This window comes from Hippoglossus hippoglossus, chromosome 10 (genome assembly GCF_009819705.1).
Source record: "Hippoglossus hippoglossus isolate fHipHip1 chromosome 10, fHipHip1.pri, whole genome shotgun sequence".
NCBI lineage: Eukaryota > Metazoa > Chordata > Actinopteri > Pleuronectiformes > Pleuronectidae > Hippoglossus > Hippoglossus hippoglossus.
This window is the reverse complement of record NC_047160.1, coordinates 12,476,865-12,496,079: the sequence shown is the minus strand read 5'-3', so window position 1 is coordinate 12,496,079 and position 19,215 is coordinate 12,476,865. Positions and strand designations below refer to the sequence as shown.

At 42.4% G+C, this 19,215-nt stretch overlaps 1 protein-coding gene across 2 annotated transcripts in view; it reads right to left on the bottom strand.

Annotated features, from left to right (window-relative positions):
- Positions 1-1,510: 1,510 nt before the first annotated feature.
- gabrb2a (gamma-aminobutyric acid type A receptor subunit beta2a) overlaps positions 1,511-19,215 on the bottom strand; it is a 32,165-nt gene continuing 14,460 nt past the window's right edge. The window contains exons 5-10 of one of the 2 annotated variants that reach the window (XM_034598866.1): positions 10,892-10,974; positions 7,437-7,574; positions 7,004-7,156; positions 5,298-5,542; positions 4,694-4,834; positions 1,511-3,580 (exon numbers count right to left, since the gene is read on the bottom strand). In XM_034598866.1, coding sequence (XP_034454757.1) covers positions 3,224-3,580; positions 4,694-4,834; positions 5,298-5,542; positions 7,004-7,156; positions 7,437-7,574; positions 10,892-10,974 — 1,117 coding nt within the window. In that variant the 3' untranslated portion in view covers positions 1,511-3,223. The remainder of the gene's footprint in view (positions 3,581-4,693; positions 4,835-5,297; positions 5,543-7,003; positions 7,157-7,436; positions 7,575-10,891; positions 10,975-19,215) is intronic. The other variant, XM_034598867.1, reaches the window with a different exon arrangement.

The following is a 19,215-nucleotide window of genomic DNA, read 5'->3' as shown; positions in this document are numbered from 1 at the left end:
TTTTTAAGACACCATGCACTGAATTGCAGGTGACTTATCCAGTTTCTGTTTTTTTGTCCTTGAACAGCTGACACAGGTTCATCTCTCCTGGCAGCTCGGCATGTTTTCCCATCAGCGACGTGCATGGCAGGGGAGCGGTGTGACACGAGTGTGCCAGACTCACCCTCTCACTCGTCCCAGTCAGCTTTGGCTGGGTTTGGTTTGGCTGGCACGCCGACTGCACAGTGGCGCAGCTGTGAGTCCACTCTGCGCACACACACTCACAGGGAAACAAAAAAACACTCTTGCAAACAACACACACACACACACATGATTCCATAGAGCAGAGGTCTGTGCATTCCTAATTACTCCAGTGACATGGAAACACTACAAAGTAGAAAGCATCTGCCTCTCTCACATGTCAACACTAATGCCCTTTTTGAAAAGAGGAAAAGAGAGAGAACCAATTTAGCACAAACCATCTGTCTACCACAGTGAGATAATACATCTGTTATACTGAGGGAGAACAGTAATGTATTATGATATTTTCTCAGGAACCTGGAACAAGGTTACATGTTGCGTTACATCCGTGTTCACACCACTTTGCAAAGTATTTTCTTCAATAACCGTCTCTCTCTCTCTCTCTCTCTCTCTCTCTCTCTCTCTCTCTCTCTCTCTCTCTCTCTCTCACACACACACACACACACACACTTACACACATACATCTCTCTCTGTGTTACGCCTTATGTTGCCCTCCATTTCTTTCTGAGCTAATGAGTAAAGTCCACTGTGGCATATTCAAGGTTTTCTGTGTCTCACATTTCTAATTCATAATGTCCATCAGCTTTTTCCACAGTTAAAACATTTTCCCTGCATTGGTATCTGCTCTTTTGTGTTCTTTTGTCCCTCTTTTTGTTCAAAACCTAACATTAGCTGCACATTATTCCCCCGTAAGAACAAAATCCCACTTTAAATATTAAATATTCAGCGTTTCGCACCATCAAATATTCAATAGCATCCATTTAAAGGCTGTAACAGTGGTCAGGTCAGGAAGCGAGTGGAGTTACTATGCAGAGCGAGGGGAGGACGCATGAAGAGGTTGAGGCGTGGATGGACAGATGAATCGCTCTCTTTCTTGCCCTTTATTTTCTTCCTCTTCCTGTCTCTCTTTTCTGACCCCTGCAGCCAGTGGCCCACAGTTGAGTCCGCTGAGTGTGTCCATATCTACGGCTCCCTGCGTTAATGTCCCTCGAGGCCAGGGCAAGCGCTCGACCCTGCTCAGACCCCAGCCGAGCCCATCCCAGCCCAGACCACCACCGCGGCCATCCATTATGCAGCCAATAGTCCCCAGCTGCAGCCCTCACACATCTCTATTCACCCCTACATTTGCTTCCCTCGCTCGCCTACTCTCTCTCCCTGTGTCGGGTTTAGTTGTTCACTCGCTCGTTCAGACACTCAATCAACCATGAGGCGGACAGTCAGCCATCAGCCTCACAGTCATGCAGAACACATAAAACCGCCAGCCGTGTACTCTGTTATTTAAGTGATAGACTGAATTGAGTTTTAATTGAATTTAGATACATCCTCATAATTGCTGACAATCATTACACAAGATATTTACAGTCATTATGAAATATTACAATTGGAATTTACAGAAACTTTGTACAAAATATGCCTGACTTCAATGCCTGGATATCGGGGTCCTTGTTATGTCGTTTCTGGAGAACAAAACATTGACCCAAAAGTCACTGGTGTCTGGAAGTGCTTTAGTATCAGCAAGTAGATGCTTTTAAAGTCCTTTAAAAAGAAATAAAAGAGAGAAAAGTCCAAAAAGTACAGAGTCAGCAAAGTTGTGAATTGTGTTTTCTTTTTTTTACCTCAGTTAAATTGCTCTTTTCTCTTTTTTTTTGATTGAATGGAACATTTGATCTGTAATTCAACTGCAAAAACAACAACAGAGAACCATTTAAATAGAATAAATTTGTAATATTTACACAATAATGTGAGTATTGATTTATAAAAATGAATCTTCTCTTTTTCTTTAAACATGATTTATGTTTATCTACAGTTTTTTCAAAACAGAAACCTAATCACAATGGAACGTCATCATACTTCTATCATTCAATTCTACTGATAATGATGATTGTGGATTACCATATTTATGCAGCAACTCTGGTTGCAATGAAACTCAGCTCACCTATCAGCAAAGTTCTTACACCAGCTTAGGTTGTGTTAAAGCCTTTCTCCGCCTCGGAAGCTCCTCACACGATGGCAGAAAGTAAGGAGGAGTCAAATGTTCTCTTAAAAAAAACAAAAATAACCACGTGGTGAAATGGACTTGATTCTGTCAGCACAGCAAAAAGCAAAAACATAAACTTGACCAAAGTTTCAGTGTCCAACAGTCCCGCTCTTTCACTGGATAATTAAGGACCTTCAACAAACGAGGAAGCATTTTATGTTCAGCATTAGCCCCAAAGGATGTCCAGAGAGTAGATCGCCCCCTGCTGTCCACCTGTTGAAATCCAGCGATGCTCAAAACCATCCACCCAGGTGGGCTGTGCCAAACCAAAGCTGCAGAATGGTAACTGACAGACCAACCTCAAATAGTAAAACTAAAAGGCTTTGCGCTCCATCGTCATTATGACCGAGATGCAAATGAAATCAAACATAAGCATGCTTTTAAAGGATGTTTTTGATATACAGTAATTATAGGAAAATAGACTATCAAGGATGACTCCTTTAAAATCATTTATAAAGCTTTCCTGGATGCAGACAGCTCGGCTACGAAGTAAATAGATACTAAACAAAACAAATCCTTAAAGTATATGCAAACACAAGCATAAATATTTGATCCACAGAGAGTAAGCTACAAATGACAAATATTAGTGATATATTGAAATTCTGGAACAGGCACCATTTCTGTCTTTTTAAAACTTGCTCTTCTTTTTCGAGTGTTTGTCAGTCATTTTAAGGTGTTTCCCAGATCCTAAAAAAGTCACTGCTGACTGAAATGTTGGGTGCTGCTGCAGTCCATCCAAAAGTCTTTTTGCATTCTCCTCACTTTTTTCTAAAATGAACCAGCTAAAAACGTTGGTGCACTGTTCATCTCTCATTCTCTCACCACTCACATCATCTCTCACCGCTCCTTCTTTATTTCTCTCACGTCCCCTAAAACCCTGTCTCCCTTCCCCTCCCCCCTTCTTTGCATTGCCGCCATTAGCTGGCCACCTGGACGCTGCCGGGTTTAATGGACGTAGTAGAGCCAGTAGACCACGTTGAAGAAGGAGAAGACGGTGGGGAAGATCATCCTGGACCACTTGTCAATAGAGTTCACGTCGGACAGGTCTGGGATGTTCACCTTGAGCTGGGAGGCCCGTCTCCGTAGGCGAGACTTCTTCTGGGCGTGGCGCTCCAAGGCGCTGTGGCCATAGTTTTGGCGGGCCATGGCTGCCCTGCGGTACTGCAGCGTCGAGCTATCATAGGCCAGCATGGTGTTGCGGGGGTCGCCGGGTGCTCCCAGGCCCCGGGACAGATCCCCGGCACCACCCATCTCATTCTTCATTTCCAAGCTGCTGAACAGGATGTTGTCATCAGGAGCCATCTGGATGTAAAAACAGGTGGAGCCATGAGAAGTTACTGCCAAAGGGAAATCTTAGAATGTATTTAAATTCAAACTAAGCCTAGTCAAACTATAAACAAGTATAGCTATGATGATCTTAATACTAATCCACTGTGTAAAAAATACTGATGAGGTGCTAGAATGGGCAATGTAAATGAGTCAAAAAGTGTTACTTACATGAAGAATATTTTAAGCACTTTAAAAGTAAATTATTGATCATCTGTCAATAGATATCTGAGTGATAATACGACCACAAGACTATGAGGAAACATTCCTGGAAGAGCACAACGTACTCCACAAACTAATTCTCATGGAGAAATCTTCATTGTCATCTCAGAATTTCAACCAGAGTTTGGTTAAAATTCTGTCGATTCACAAGACAAACTGAATAAAAAAGAAGAAAGCAAAGGAAACAAAATGTGACAGGAGAAGGTTGAGAGAAATAGTAAAGGACTTTGCAAAAATGAAGGAGAGGCTAAAAAGGTTCGGGGCAGGTCAGGAAAGACGTTGTGGAAAGTGAATTCGGATCAACAATTCTTCATCCATAGCCTGACTTCTGAGGAAAAACCAGCCTTAAATCCAATCCTGTCCCGCTGCAAATGGAGCCCATTTGTATTTTGTTGGGTTTATGAAGCGAGGCCACTTTGTTGGCACTATTCATCAAACTACAAATGATCTCTTTCTCTTATCTCACAATCCTTTTTTTTTCAATTTCTTCACTTAGTTGTAAGAGATTCATCAATTGGCTTTGAGATTGTGCAATAAATTATATTATCTTCAGAGAAGCAACTGATATTTTCTCTTTTTTTTTTTTCTTCTTGCCATATTTGTCAGTTCCCAGTAATTTAGATGCACAGCCCAAGTCAAGATTAAATAAATGCCTGCAGAAATCAAACTGCTAAGCCATGTTTGTCAGGAAAATGCATGAAGAGCAAACCAAGAGAGGGAAAAACACAATGGTGGGAGTGATGATCAAAGTTGCCTTAAAAATCTATAGAAATCAAAGAAATGCACAAAAACTACAGCATTTTCCTCTGATCTGGGTTGATTCAGATTGATGACATTGTTAGTTTTGACTTTCAAAACCTCCAGTACCTTATTTCTTTGCTCGCCTAGTCCTAATGCGGCATCGTCCACAAAGATGGGATCCCACATCGAGTCATATGCGTCAATTTCCCTCTGTTTCATTCTGGCATACAGAGCATCATCTCTCTGAACTACATTTCCCACCAGCCACTGCAAGCATACAAAATCAGCACTGTTACTTTGGGGAAATCGTAACTTGCCACACTTAGAAGAAAAGGGTGTTTTATTTTTATGTTGCTGTTGTTCCTGCAACTTTAGCAGCTGAGTCAGATTTAAAGGGAAGGCTGTGGCACCGCAGCCAGAGATTTTTCCCAGGCGCCTTGCCCTTTGAGAGACACAGAAATATGGAGATAAAGTAAAAGCCAGTCATTGCTTCTGCATTCACTCTTTCAGATCGTAGTCGGAGTAATAAAGTTGATACAAAAGGCTAAACCAGTGAGAAACGGAGAGCTAGAGCAGGAGTAAAGAGTGCTGATAAAGGTAATCAAGCATTGATCACAGCATCACATTGACCTTGAGAGGAGAAGAAGTTATTTCCTGCCACAGAAAACAAACAGACACATTTACTGACACAGCACAGATACCTCTAGAGGAAGTTCCCCTGCACATGTACCTTGTTGGGGTCGGGTCTCAGCTTCTCGTTATTGGCTGTGGCCGCTTTCTCAGCCGCCTTCTTCTGCCGCTGGGGGCCCTGGCCGAAGAAGATGTAGTTGACGAAAGCGTACTCCAGCAGGGCCAGGAAGACAAACACAAAGCAGCCCATCAGGTACATGTCAATAGCCTTCACGTAGGGGATCTTTGGAAGCGTCTCTCGCAAGTGGGTGTTGATGGTGGTCATGGTCAGCACCGTGGTGATCCCTGGAGGTCAGCAGAGTCACATGTTCAGAGAGAAAGTCACATTTTTAGACCTTGTGCATTTTTAACATCACCTGTACGTTAAAAAATAAAGTACGCCTGTGAAAAGCTTATATTGCATTCTAGTTATACTGGCAGTATGGCTTTTTATGGATGTTGATGAAATTCATGTTCAGACATTCATGCTCCCGAAAGGATGGATCCAAATGAACTTGGTGATCAACTGACGTCACATTTGGTTGGAGAAAGGTTTTTTAGTGAGCAATTGCTTTTGTCATCAATTGCTTGTTGAGTGTTAGTACAAACATTCATGTCCCCCTGAGGATGAATCATGTCAATTTTAGTGGAAAAATATTGTCTAATACCCTTGACATATACAGCAGATGTTAGCCAACAACAAAGACTGTGAACCCATATGGATAAAAAGAACACTCGACGCCTCCTGAGACTGAAACTGTGTGTGTGTGTGTGTGTGTGTTTATGTTTGCTCCATGAGTAAGGTTTGTATCTGATCCTGAATCCAAATGGACACAGAACAAACTGTAGGCGATATGAAAAAGCACAGTGTCACTGTTAACATCTGCTATTAGTCACAGCACGATTCACCTGTTTTTTTTTTTTGACATGCACACATTGTGTTTGATACATTAGTCATCTGCATGCACAATCTGCATTTGGTCAGATTCACACGTATTATAAATAACCCAGCAGCCAGCAGTGTCACTGTAGCATGGAGCCTCGTCTCTCACTGGCTGCACGTTGTCCGGACGCTGAGAGAGGGCATATCTTTAAATCACGTTATCCTGCGAATGCACCGTCTGGGGCTCCAACCCGCATGTGTCCCACTTCACAAAACAAATGGTGTGTGACAACAACGACACACATAAAGCTCAGAGCCATTTCCTTTGGTGCTCTGCGCTGTCATAACCAAGTTAAAGGGAGCTTTGTGGCATTTCATTTTAGTATCAGTGGTAGTTTGACATTGGTGCAAAAGCATTGACTCTAATGTGTTAGGTGCATTGAAGCAAATGTTGCCACTTTTCATCTGGCTGTAATTTACTCGGATGTAGCTCTGATAAGCTAGGTTCTCCGGCCAATGAGAGCCTCCGATAGACAGACAGCCAGAGAGAAAGACAGCACGCTTCAAGGTCGAGCTGCAGCGGTTCCCGCTCTGCATGAGTCATGCATATAGTCATCTCTGAACAACAGACATTTAGCCAGACAGCCTATCACACACTGCTATCATTCACGTGCTCAGAGCTAATGAGAAAAATTGTAAATGCTGGGAAGATAAAGAGTCAAAATAGAGACCAGGCACACGACAAGACAGTAACATGTGGATGTGAAGCCACTTTACATGTGAAAGGCCCAGTGAACATTAAACGGCTCTTTTTATGGTCTGTTATCATTTAGCTTTGGGTTATTTCCCTGGGTCACTGTTCAGCAGCGGCGAGGCAATCCTACCCAGGGCCACTCTGGCAGCTGAGGCATCGTAGTTGATCCAGAAGGAGACCCAGGAGAGGATGGTAATCAGGATGGAAGGCATGTATGTCTGCAGGATGAAGTAACCAATGTTCCTCTTCAGTTTGAAGCTGAGGGACAGGCGGGGGTAGGAACCTGAAGGAGGCACATGGAGATAGAAAAATGGGATAGAAATAGATTTTCCTCAATGACACCCACTAAAAGCTATATTTTCCTTGACACGAGGGAGCCTGACATATCCGTCTCCAATACTGACATCTTTTTGCGTGCATGTATTTTAATGTAAAAAAGAAGAGCAGGTCATATGCATTGTTTAAAATAAATGTCCCCTTTTCAAATAAACTGTTATTAATGCAACATGAACACCTGCTAATGCAAACTAAAAGAACAAGATACGAAGATCACTGTTATTTACCTGTAGAGAAGACCACGTTCTTTGAGATGAGTTTATAGTCGACGATAGAAAACTGAGGCAGCTCTATTCTGTCGACTCCGGACACCGCTCCGTCTCCACCGCGCCAATAAAACTCAATATCATCTGTGGTGTAGCCATCTGCAGAGGAGAACCCATATCCAGGACACTTAGAGAAACATTATCATGGACCATTAATGGTCTGTAATACATCATAACGTAGTGCAGCAGTGTTAGATATCAACGCCAGTTGTTTTTAGCCCATTCACTACAAATGGGCCTTTTCTTTGGAGCATTTCCCAACACAAAGCAGATCTGAGAGGGGACACGATCAACATGCCAAGCCCGATTGTTTTTATTACAATGAAGAATATATAGAATATGTGGGGAGTTTGCATGTTCTCCCTGTGTCTGTGGGAGATTTCTTTGGGTACTCCACCTTCCTCCCACAGTCCAAAGACATTCAGATTAGGGATTTTGTTAATTGGAGACTCTAAATTGTTCATAGGTGTTAATGTGAGTGTGAACGGTTGTTCGGGGTTACACTGGCGACATGTCCAGGATGTACCCTGCCTCTCACCCAATGTCAGCTGGGATTGGCTCCAGCTCCCCCCCGGGCCCCTCAAAGGATAAGCGGTATAGATAATGGATAGAATATTTGTATCTTTGTGTCTTTTCGGGGAATAGTTTGTACTAATGTAAAGTATGAGACTGTTATATTTTCACATTATGTATAGTGTGTCATATATGTTATGGATGCTGAAGCAGAATTTCAACTTCCACACTGTACAAGAAAAAAAGAGGTAACTATAATGAATATAAAAGATGAACAAATGTTAAGAGCAGCTGCGTCCCTCTGTCTGCAAAATCAGGTCAGTCTTCCATCTTGAAGCACGTTTATATTGGGACAAACACATGCTGTTTTAAAGCTCCACACCACTGCCAGCAGCAGAGATTTGGAGCATGATGGGTTTCGTGCCCATGGATGGAAAGTTGCAGTCAGGGGACTCCAGTGTTCCATCTCCCTCCGCCGGGTTCTACATTGTCTGCCTCACACTCCAAATAGAGACAGTAACCTATTCAGATGTGATAAATAATTAAATTCAGAGGCTTTGATTTTTAAAAATTGACACAAAATTCATGCTGCCGTGGCGTTGACATTCAAAGTGAAGCTGTACACGGTGTTAATGTTGGGTTTTTACTGTTTGGACGGGAGGCTAACTTCACCCATGGGCTGTTACTTCTTTGCAGACACTTCAACTTGACGCAGGAGGAAAAGCATAGGTTTTTACTAATGATAACAACAATTGGTTTGTTCCATATAAACCTGCATGGACGATACAAGGACCACGACAATAAAGACGGCCCATAAAGCAGGGGCGGGTTGCGGCCAAGGGGGGACTGGCCCAAGCTGAAGCCTTATTGGGCCCCTGAAATGCCCCTGTCCTTTTTTTGTCACTTAATAACAATACTTACAATAAATATTACATTTTTATTTTTACAAGCTTTTTTGAAGAACACAATATGCTTGAGCAATTTTCAGAATATTTCCAGTGCTGTGTGTCTTGGAATCAAAGTGAAAGAGATAACAGTAAACATGGAATGACTTGTCCCTTGCTGAATCATGAATTGTGCATGGACGTTGGACGTTGGACCATAATTGGCCCCCATGTATAAATTGTGGCCCCTTGATGGCCCCTGATTTAGAAAAATCCAGACCCACCACTGCTGTCAGGGCTTCTTTTGCTGATGTTGGTCCGGTAATGTAAGATACATCTCCCACCAATGATACTGAGGGTTGGTGTAGCAGGAGAATGCAAAAATAAAAAGAGTAAGACTGGTGATGATTTGGAAATCATTTACAGTGTTTGTCTGTGTGATGGAACTCCACTGTTGTTAGAAAACTATTAGAAAAAGTTTCATTCACGTTATGCAGGAAACACTAATGAATAACCATGATCCGTTACTAATGGCCAATAAAAAACGACTGGCTAACTGGCTAGCCCCGGATGTTACAGCAGAGACGGCATAGCCACAGGTAAAGCAGATATGACAGAACTAAAAGGAGACAAAATGAAACCCCCCATTACCTTGAACAAAATTGTGGATTTCTCTGTGTTTGAACATTGTTGGAAACATTTTGGATCATGTTAGTACACTCAACTAAATATACAACATTGATCTGGTTGTTTTTAGACAATATAATTAAGAATGGTTTCACATTACATCTTTAAGTTGCTAAAAGCTTCAGTGCCCAAGTGTTATAGGAAATGATTTAGCCTTTTTATAAAAAGGAGAGTAAATATATATTTGTGTTCTATATATTAAGACCAATTACCTGATCGGTGTGTGTGTGTATTTGCATGTCTATGTGTGCAATGGATCCCTGGTATTGCTCAGCCTGAGCAATATGAGGCCAGTGGCCTGAGTCACAGCAGTGAGCTGCTGATGTATCAGAGGATCTGGGGTTTTAAGGCTTGTGTCTGTTAAAAATGCATCAAGTTTATTAAGGGAAGTGAGAGTTCTCTGGGCTCATTAGTCTGAATAAAATAGCATGCTCTGGCATGCAGTGATTCCAGTGTTAAAACCGTTGCCAGTTAATCCATATGAGAGCAGATACTGCTTGGTGATCAAAACTGGAGCTGTGTGCATGTGTGTGTGCGTGCTAGTGTGTGTTTGTGTGTGTGTGTGTGTGCTGCCTGAGCGAGAAGGAGGAGAGAAAAAGAGAGTATGAGTGATGGTGAGAGAGATAAAAAAGACTTGGAGGAAAACAGAAGAGGATGAGACTGTGCAAAGAAACAGGAGGAGGAATGAAGAGAGGAGTAGCGAGAGGTGGTTCTGACCCGCACTGTTTTTGTGCTGCTTAACGCTGCTGGCAATAGTGTGATCAAACCCGGAAAGACTCAGCCCTACACCACATCCCAGCCCCATAATCCTTTTCTCTGGGGACCCAGATAAAACACGCAGAGGACCTCATCTTTCTCTCTCATGTTCCTCCACGCTCCCTCCCTCCCTTGACTCGAGAACACCGGATCACGTACAATTACAAACTCCATGTGAAATGAGCTCTTTGTAGCGCACAAACATGGAGGCAGTTTCGGGAGAAAGCGGCACACAACAGCCACAATCAGCACAGCCCTGAAACGCTGGACCTAATCAGGCTCCTCCATGCCTTGGGAAGCTGTTGCAGCTGGAGTTGAATTAATTAGGCGGGATGTTATCAGTCAGTGAGCCATTAGTGATGTTCCTCTTCTTGATGCGTATCTCTTGATGTCTCATCAGCCTTTCTCAGCATTTTACATGCAGCCTTATCTACCTTCCCTCTACCTCGCCGCCACTGGACCAGCAGACTGTTTTCAGACCAGACTCCAGGGCTGCGTGTGTATGTGGGATCTGTTTAATTTTTCTACGTTCATGTGTGGGCGTGAGGGCTGGTTGTCAGGGACAACGGTACTTACAGCTTTCGATCTCCAGGGTGCAGTTTTGCTCGTCTAGAGGGTAGCGACGCAGGTCCATCATGCAGGCTGCAGTGGTGGTGATCCTACAGAGGCAGAGGGGGATGAGAAAATACAGGGTTCATCATCAGAGAGCCGGAAAAACGCCGCCAGGAACTGCCCTGTTCGTTCTATTCGACCTTCACAAAACAGTGCAATACACACATCAAAGCAGGATATTAAAGACCAAAACATGAAACTCTAAAACCAACTGGGTTAAATAGAAAAACCTCATCTCATCAAATGACATTTTTCAAATCTTAGAAAAATATCAGAGTAGAAGTTTGAGCTAAGAAAAGTAAATAAAATGATGGACCTGCAGCTTTGCTCCTTCGGCCCGTTTAAAATGTATTTCTTGTTTTAAGGATCTCAAAAGAGACGTCCTGCTGATCCCTGCTTTTCCTTAACATTCCCCCCTCTTTTATGTCATAACCCCTCTCGACTGTACCCTCACTCCAGCTCTTGGCACTGGCCTACAAAACTGCAAAGAAGAAAACTTGTCCCTCTTCACTCACATTCAGCCTTAGAGACCAGTTTATTGCTGGTTTGATAACCCCCCTCACAGTTTTATCCCTTTTAACTTCATCTTTTACCCTGTTGTTTAAATGTTTGATATTTGCTTCTATTGTGCTCTGCTCACAAGAAGAAAGGACATACTGACCAAGACTTATTAGCTGTTTCAAATAAAGGGTTACAGAATAGAAAATAATATGAATTTACCTGCCAGCTGTTTTTGTATTTTACAAGCAAAATATTTTCTTCTCCATCAAAACACTTAAATTGCGATATGAAATCTGCCTTTGGTTATTAATTTGCTGCCTTTTAATCCCAGGTCTTTTCCACAGTCCAGAGCAGGTTTTAAGTCCAAATGGAAAATTAAATAAATAAACAATGACTATATCATATAATAAGTACTTAATATGTATATTTATAGTTACATTTTCAACTCATAAGTAGATAGAGTAAGAACAGGGTTTAAAGAGCCACCGAGTGTTACACACACGACAAGTTGGCCAGAGCTGAGACAGACTGGCACCCGGCCATGCCAAACCCCCGAGGCCATCTGAGAGAGACAGGGACTAAATCTATAACATCCAAGACTGGTAAGACAAACCCACTTACACACACACACACACACACACACACACACACACACACACACACACACACACACACACACACACACACACACACACACACACACACACACACACACACACACACACACACACACACACACACTCTCTGATTGATATAAAATATGATAGCATCATGCAACCATTAACAATAATAGCAGCCTGTGGGAAAAAAAATCCAGGTTGAAGTATTTGTCGTGACCTTGGGTTTTGTCTTGTCATTGGTGGTTACTATCAATTCATCAGTTTACTGCTTTAATGGTACATCCATTCATACATGACACTGATACTGGTCTGTGAGCAATCTGACCTCGACCAACCAATGGAAGTAGTAGTAAATTGATGACACCAAATAAAAAAAATTAAAATCAACTTGTTAAAAGAATTGTGTCTTTGTTATGAAAATCTCTGTTTTGTAAGATGATACTCAGTAAAAACAACTTGGTGTGGATGGAAACAGTTTGGGCTTTCAGTGCTGTGATATTTTTGAAATACTCACACAATACTAATGCAATGATATAATCTATTTTCTGGAAACATCAAATGCGAACGTTTAAATAGAACAACCCGACTGTCGGTTTTTGGTTACTCTAGAAAAGTAAATAGCCTACTTTACAAATCAAGGTACCTTATCCTTGTTTAAAAAAATATGTATAACATCAATATTGTATGTTATTATTTAACACAATGACCTAATCATTGTGTTAAATAATAATGGGATATTGAAGGGGTTGCTGCCATTGTTTGAAAAGTGAAAGACACGCCAACACTGTAAAGACTACTGTATATTGTAATATATATATGTGTGTGTGTGCGGATGTGTGTGTTGCTGTGTGTTTGTGCGGGTCCAAAGATATTATATATATATATATATATATTTTGGGTCTGTGTGCATTTTAGAAATGATTCAAACGCCTTCTAAACGTATAGTTATAAATAAGAATAAACTGTTCATTGAGCATTAAGAACTAAATCACAATATCGTTCCTCTCGTAGCTTCAGCTCATCCTGAAGAGTGCTTTGTCTTTAATAATTGAGAGCAAAGTTTATTTGAAATCCTTCTACATAAGACTTGCAGTTCCCCTGGGCCCAGCCTGGCAAGTTGGGGATTTCATTTGTAGATGTAGAGATGCACAGTCTCTCTCTCTCTCTCTCTTCTCTTTCTCTCTCTCTCTGTCTCTCTGTCTCTTTTCTCTCTCTCTCTGTCTCTCTGCCTCTCCTTTTTCTTGTTCTCCGGGCTCTTATGTAAGAGCCAGTTAGCAGGGCCATGGTGCACTGGGGGATTAACACAGGAGTCTAATTTCTGTCCTAGTTTACCTCTTCTGTGGCCCCAACTTACTGGGGATGTTGCACTCGCCCAGAAAGTCACTCATCACTCACCGTCATCACCACCACTAAATCATGGAGGTGGCAGAGGAAGCGCAGGGGAAAAGTGGAAATGAGGCCAAAATGGCAGGGGTAAAAATAACAGCCTATTTATAGCCCACCTACATCGTCAGCAGAAGTCTCCGAGCTTTTTTGTCTGAAACTCCGCATCACTGATCAAGAGCAGCTACACTGCATCCGCCGGCCTGCCTAATGTGTCCAATTCCCACGCATAACAACAAATAAACAGCTAGTGAGGAGCAAGGAGGAGAGATGGGTGAGGAATTTTCTGCATGATTCCCTCCCTGTCTTCACCTCTCCTCCTCCTCCTCCTCCTCCTCCTCCTCCTCATCGTCATCTTCGCTGCAGCTAAATTCTGCCGTGGACCTCTGCAGCAGCAGCAGCAGCAGCAGCAACAGCAGCAGCAGCAGCAGCAGCAGCAGCAGCAGCAGCAGCAGGAGCAGCAGCATTAGCAGCAGTGATCATGAAGCACAGGTCCCTCTCTCTCATCCCAACCTGCCGGAGGAGAGGCCACGCTCTGGCAGATCAGGCAGATTCAAACACGCTACATTTGCTCTGCGCCGGAGCTAATAGGACACAGAGTTCTAAAAAAAGAGGCTGTTTTGTGTTTTTTTCTCTCAATCTCCCCGTGCGTGTTCCCTCACAGTTCAGGTCAGGCTGTGTGTGTGTGTGTGTGTGTGTGTGTGTGTGTGTGTGTGTGTGTGTGTGTGTGTGTGTGTGTGTGTGTGTGTGTGTGTGTGTGTGTGGACCCCCCCTAAGGGCAGCCTGTGCACCTTTATTCCAAATGACCTTGTTTACGGACAGAACACAACCACCACGAGTTCCCAGACAGAATCTCATTTCGAGGGAGCTTCTCTGCAGAGACCCGATGTTTGTTTTTTTGCAAGCAGGTTAAAAACCTGTGCAGCCTTTAATTAAACTCACAAATTAGCACCTCGACATTGTCGTGAAGTTAGAAGTTAAATTAAGATGGAGAAGCTCCCTCCATTTTGGATAGAGAGGCCGTGTTGAGCTGAGGAAACATGGCACGTAGGACTGTCTCTCTCTCTGCTCAGGCACTGTTGCCAAATTTGAAAAAATTAAATGACTGCAATGGTTCAACAAAGAGGCTCCTGTGTAGCCTCCAAATCAGAGAAGTTTATTCATTCCAACATGCAGGTGCACATTCAAACAACTTACAACACACAAAGCGTCCTGCCTGATCGGGGCTTTGACAGGAAGATGGATAACATTGTAGGTGAAGCTAAAGCATGTATTGATGGTATTGACAGAAATAAGGGGGCTTATTCAAATCCCTCTTTCCCTCCACTCAGCAGCTTTCTCCTCCTGGCCATGCGATGTCATCTATTGAGCTTGCATAGTGGAACACTCCTCGCCCTGACAAAGGAGGACGTCAGTCTCCGAAGCACAAGGATGTGTCCTCTCACGAAAGGAGCCACAATACTCAAAGAGAGAGGAGGGGGCAGAAGAGAGAGAGTGAGAGAGAGAGGGGAGGGACAAGGGAGAATCCTAATAATTTCTCCATTTTGAATGAAGTCTGACCTTCACGTCTCTTTCTTTTCTTTCTGGTTCTCCCTCTTCCCTCAGTCCCTCTCTGTGAATTTTGAGCGACATGCATCAGGAGTCATGCACTGAATGTCTGCCTCTCTCTCTTTCTTCCGGCATAAAATGAAAAGCTAAGTGGGGTTTGTGTGTTTTCCTGTTGTGTGTGAGTGTGTATGTGAGCGTGTGTGTGTGTGTGTTACTGCAGCCCGGGTGGTATGTGTGTTATTGGCTGAGCCTTTTCAGGGGCTGGGTAATTAGATCAGACTGCCTCTCCCCGAGAGTCAGACCGAGCTCTAAAGTGACAGTTGGGAGCACTGTTGTAATTTTCTGCTCCTCCTGATAATTGAAGACCGTGGATTTTGGCAGGACCGGGATGCACTGAATATCCAGGGAATAAGGAGTAAACAACACCCTCACCCTTCCTCCTCCACGTGCACCCCAAAATAACCCTCGCCCACTTGCAAACACCCACCCACAGACACAGATCCTACACAGACACACAAACACACACACGTCTCTTGCAAACTAAACAACGCTCTTATCTATTGGTGGTCCCCGGGTACAGTGTTAGCTGTTTTCAGTTAGTTCAGTACAAATCCACTTTCACCTCTGAGGCCAATAATATGTTTACTTTCACCACTTATTATGCAACAATTTAGCGAGACAACAATTCACCTTATGGTTCCACATATGCACAAGTATTTAAGGTTCAAAAGAAGGCAAACAACCCGTGAAACAATGCAGAAGACTTCATTCTAAAATTGTTTTATCATGTCATTAAAAACATCGAGCTCAAAGTGATTGTATATCGTTAAAAGGCAAGACATTAGTCTGGTTTGGGGAGAACAGTGTGTCTTGGTTTGCGATTCAAAGTGTAGTCCAACATATCCTGACTTTAGCCACCCCGCCCTCAGTCACTATGATGTCATCAGGGTCATTTTTGGAGGTCAAGATCCTCCAGACACAGAACACAATTATATGACTGAAACTGTTTTAGGATGAGCAGTAAACTAACTCTGACATAAAGTTAGCGTGGTGCTGCTTTAATGTTTGTCTCCATGAAAAATGAAGACTTTTTTTTTTATGCTTTCACTACTTTTCGGAGGAAAATATTGTACTTTAAACTCAACAGCTACATGTACAGATCCAACATGTAAAACATATGATCAAGAATAAGATAAAATAGAAATCTTGATTGTCCACTCGGCTACAAACAGAATAAATGCAAATAATGTAATTAGCTCTCTTCCAGCTCAAGCAACATTTTATACAATTTATATATAATTGAATGTCACTAAATCAGACAATAGAATGGTAGAGAGAGAGCTCATACCTTCACTTAGACCAAACAGTCACCTCATGAAACCACATTAAAATCAGGATTTTTGTTTGGATCTGCACCAAATTTCACACACTCATAAATATCAGTCTCCTTAACGTGCAAAATATTCCCATTAGGATCCATTAATAATTCTCTGAAAATGTTGAAATATTTCACAATGTTAAAGAAGGTGAAAAACAATTCCTGGATCTGTACCAAAACTCAATTGGTTCCTCCCTGACCCATATCACATTCTTCCCCCAAGTTTTGTGGAAATCCATGCTGTAGTTTTTGTGTAATCCCGCTAACTAACAAACAGGCACTCAGGATGGGTCTCTGAAAGGACATGTGTGTGTTCACACACATCTTGTTGTCCTGTTGAGGACGCTGTGTCTCCTCTCACTTAGCCATCTCCTCCACTTCCACTAAAGTCCTGCTGTTGCAACCAGCCGGCCCGTCTCTACACGTATGTGTCAGCGTGCTCACAGTGCACAGGCATCTGGCCGGGCTGACTCTGACAGCAGCTTGTGTCTGGACTTGCTAGCATCAAATAAAACCTGGACCAAACCCACGAACCAAATAATGGAGGAGCCGGCAGGCACCGGCACAGACAAGGACAACGTATCGGAGGTAACAACCACATCTCTCTGCTGCACGCACACCCTCAAATTTCACAACAACCCTCCTACAGCCCTCATTGCTTTTTGGGTGTGTGTGTGTTGGGCTTGAGTCAGAGCATTATAAATGACATTTTGTAAGTGTTGAAACAAAATGTAGTGATGAATAATCTGGTGCAGTGCAGATACTTAAATTTTTTAAGCAGTCTTTGCGCAAGACGGACATTTCAGTCTAGAGAGAGAAATGAGTGAATGCTGCAACATCTTGAATTAGCAACAATAATCTCATCTTTTAAATACGGACACTAATCTGAGATCATTAGCGTGTGAATGCACACACACACACACACACACACACATATACACACTGAAACAGACACACACCCACACACTCAAAGAGGAGGCGACAGATCAGAGGAGGCAGCAGTACAGTGATGGACGGGCTGTGCTAGCCTGTGCAGTCAAATACGCCACATCAGTGCAAATACAGTTTCAGTGTTTGTATTGAACTGCTACATTATTGATTATAAGATATCAATTATGGATGACAGTCTCCTCAGAGGCATCACAGTCCAACTGCACAAAGAGATGTCTTGTAGACGGGCTGAACCATCCTGCAGAATCACACTCAGCTTGGCTGTTGGTACCACCCTGCTCCATTATTGATCACAGCCAATCAATTATCGACACTGATGGTCATGAGGGGACGTGAAAGACTTAAATATGAAGGTAAAGACCTCCTATATACAGCTGTTCAAGAAAAACTGGCTTTGTTGCATGCACCAAAGTCATTTCTGAAAATGGGAACATTGCGGAAAGGCAAAAAAGATACCATGCTGATTTCTGACTATTAACTGACTGTCTTGTCTGTTTCACAGCTAGAACCAAAGACTGGTGGTATTTTTTGTTCCATTTGTCTATAATGAGCATAAGATGCTAAGTTCTGGAAATATTTATCATATACATTCATAGCCTAGATCCATTCCTATCCTAGATCCAAGACCAAGCATTAACTGGTGCTCCCATCCTGGATCTGAGAACTTACACAAGCACGGAACTCAGACTACATCCATAATAATACATTTTCATTTTAAAGGACAAGTATGCAGATTTTAGTGGCATCTAGCAAAAGGAGTGAGCTCCTCAATCCTCCCTTTACACGTTAGTAGGATAAACTACATTGACAAGTAACAATAAAACACAAACGGCCTCTATCTTGAGCCAGACTTGGATTTGTGTGCTCTGGGCTACTGTAGAAACACGGCAGGTTCTAGGGCTGCCTCTAGATCCCTCTTCATCCAACACACAGGTTTGACGAATCAGCGAAGGAGACATCATGATGGGCTTGGAAACTATGTATGTATGAGTGTGGACGCCAGGCATGAATGTATGAAGAGATGCATTTTAAAACTACAATTAATCACTGTGGATGAAGCCTCAAAAGCTCCACCCGCATCCTCATCGTGCACGCTGTGTCAGCTAACGCCGGGATCGGGAACTCGCTAGCCTTCGTCCAGCAGCTAATATTAGCTTGAAATCTCGCTGCTAGAAGAGTGATATACAAGCGTGAGTGACAGCCGTGAACTGCCATCCCTGATTTTGGCCTTCTCTGGTTGGTTAGACAGAGGGAGCCCCCTTTAAAACTGTAGGAGGAAACATCTCTGTGTTGTCATCAGGCAACACAGAGATGTGTCTGCAAAGTCTTTGAGACACCTCTATATTTTAAGATATGTTTTAGACTGTATATATATATATTTATGTATATATTGCATTACACTTAAGCTGCATTGTAAATTTATTCCCCTGTTTAACATTTTAATTCAATTATAACATTTTGATTTGCTTTTACTCTTTTTAAATCCTATATTTATGTGTGTTGCATTATATAGCCTTGTGCCTTATCTTGTCATGATTCCTTTCTTATCTACAATGTAAATTTTCCTGTTGTTTAAAGGTGCTTCAACAAAGAAACTCTGCCTTGTCCTGTTATTCTTCTTTTAAACCTGTCAATCATCTCATAAATCTTCTACCTTCCAAAACCTTTGGTTGTAAAACCCTGATATAAACTACTTTATTTTTAGATGCACCCTTTATCTATAATTGTCCTTTCTTGAAATTCCGTCTCCTAACTGTTGTCAGTTTTTTCAAGCCAACACTTAACTTCATTTTCTTGCTCTTGTTAATTTTTTCTTGGCAAACCTGCTTTTTTTTAAGTCAACCTGACTGCACGTTTCCCATTGGGATCATTTTAGCAATGTCAGTTTTGTTCCCAGATCTTAAATG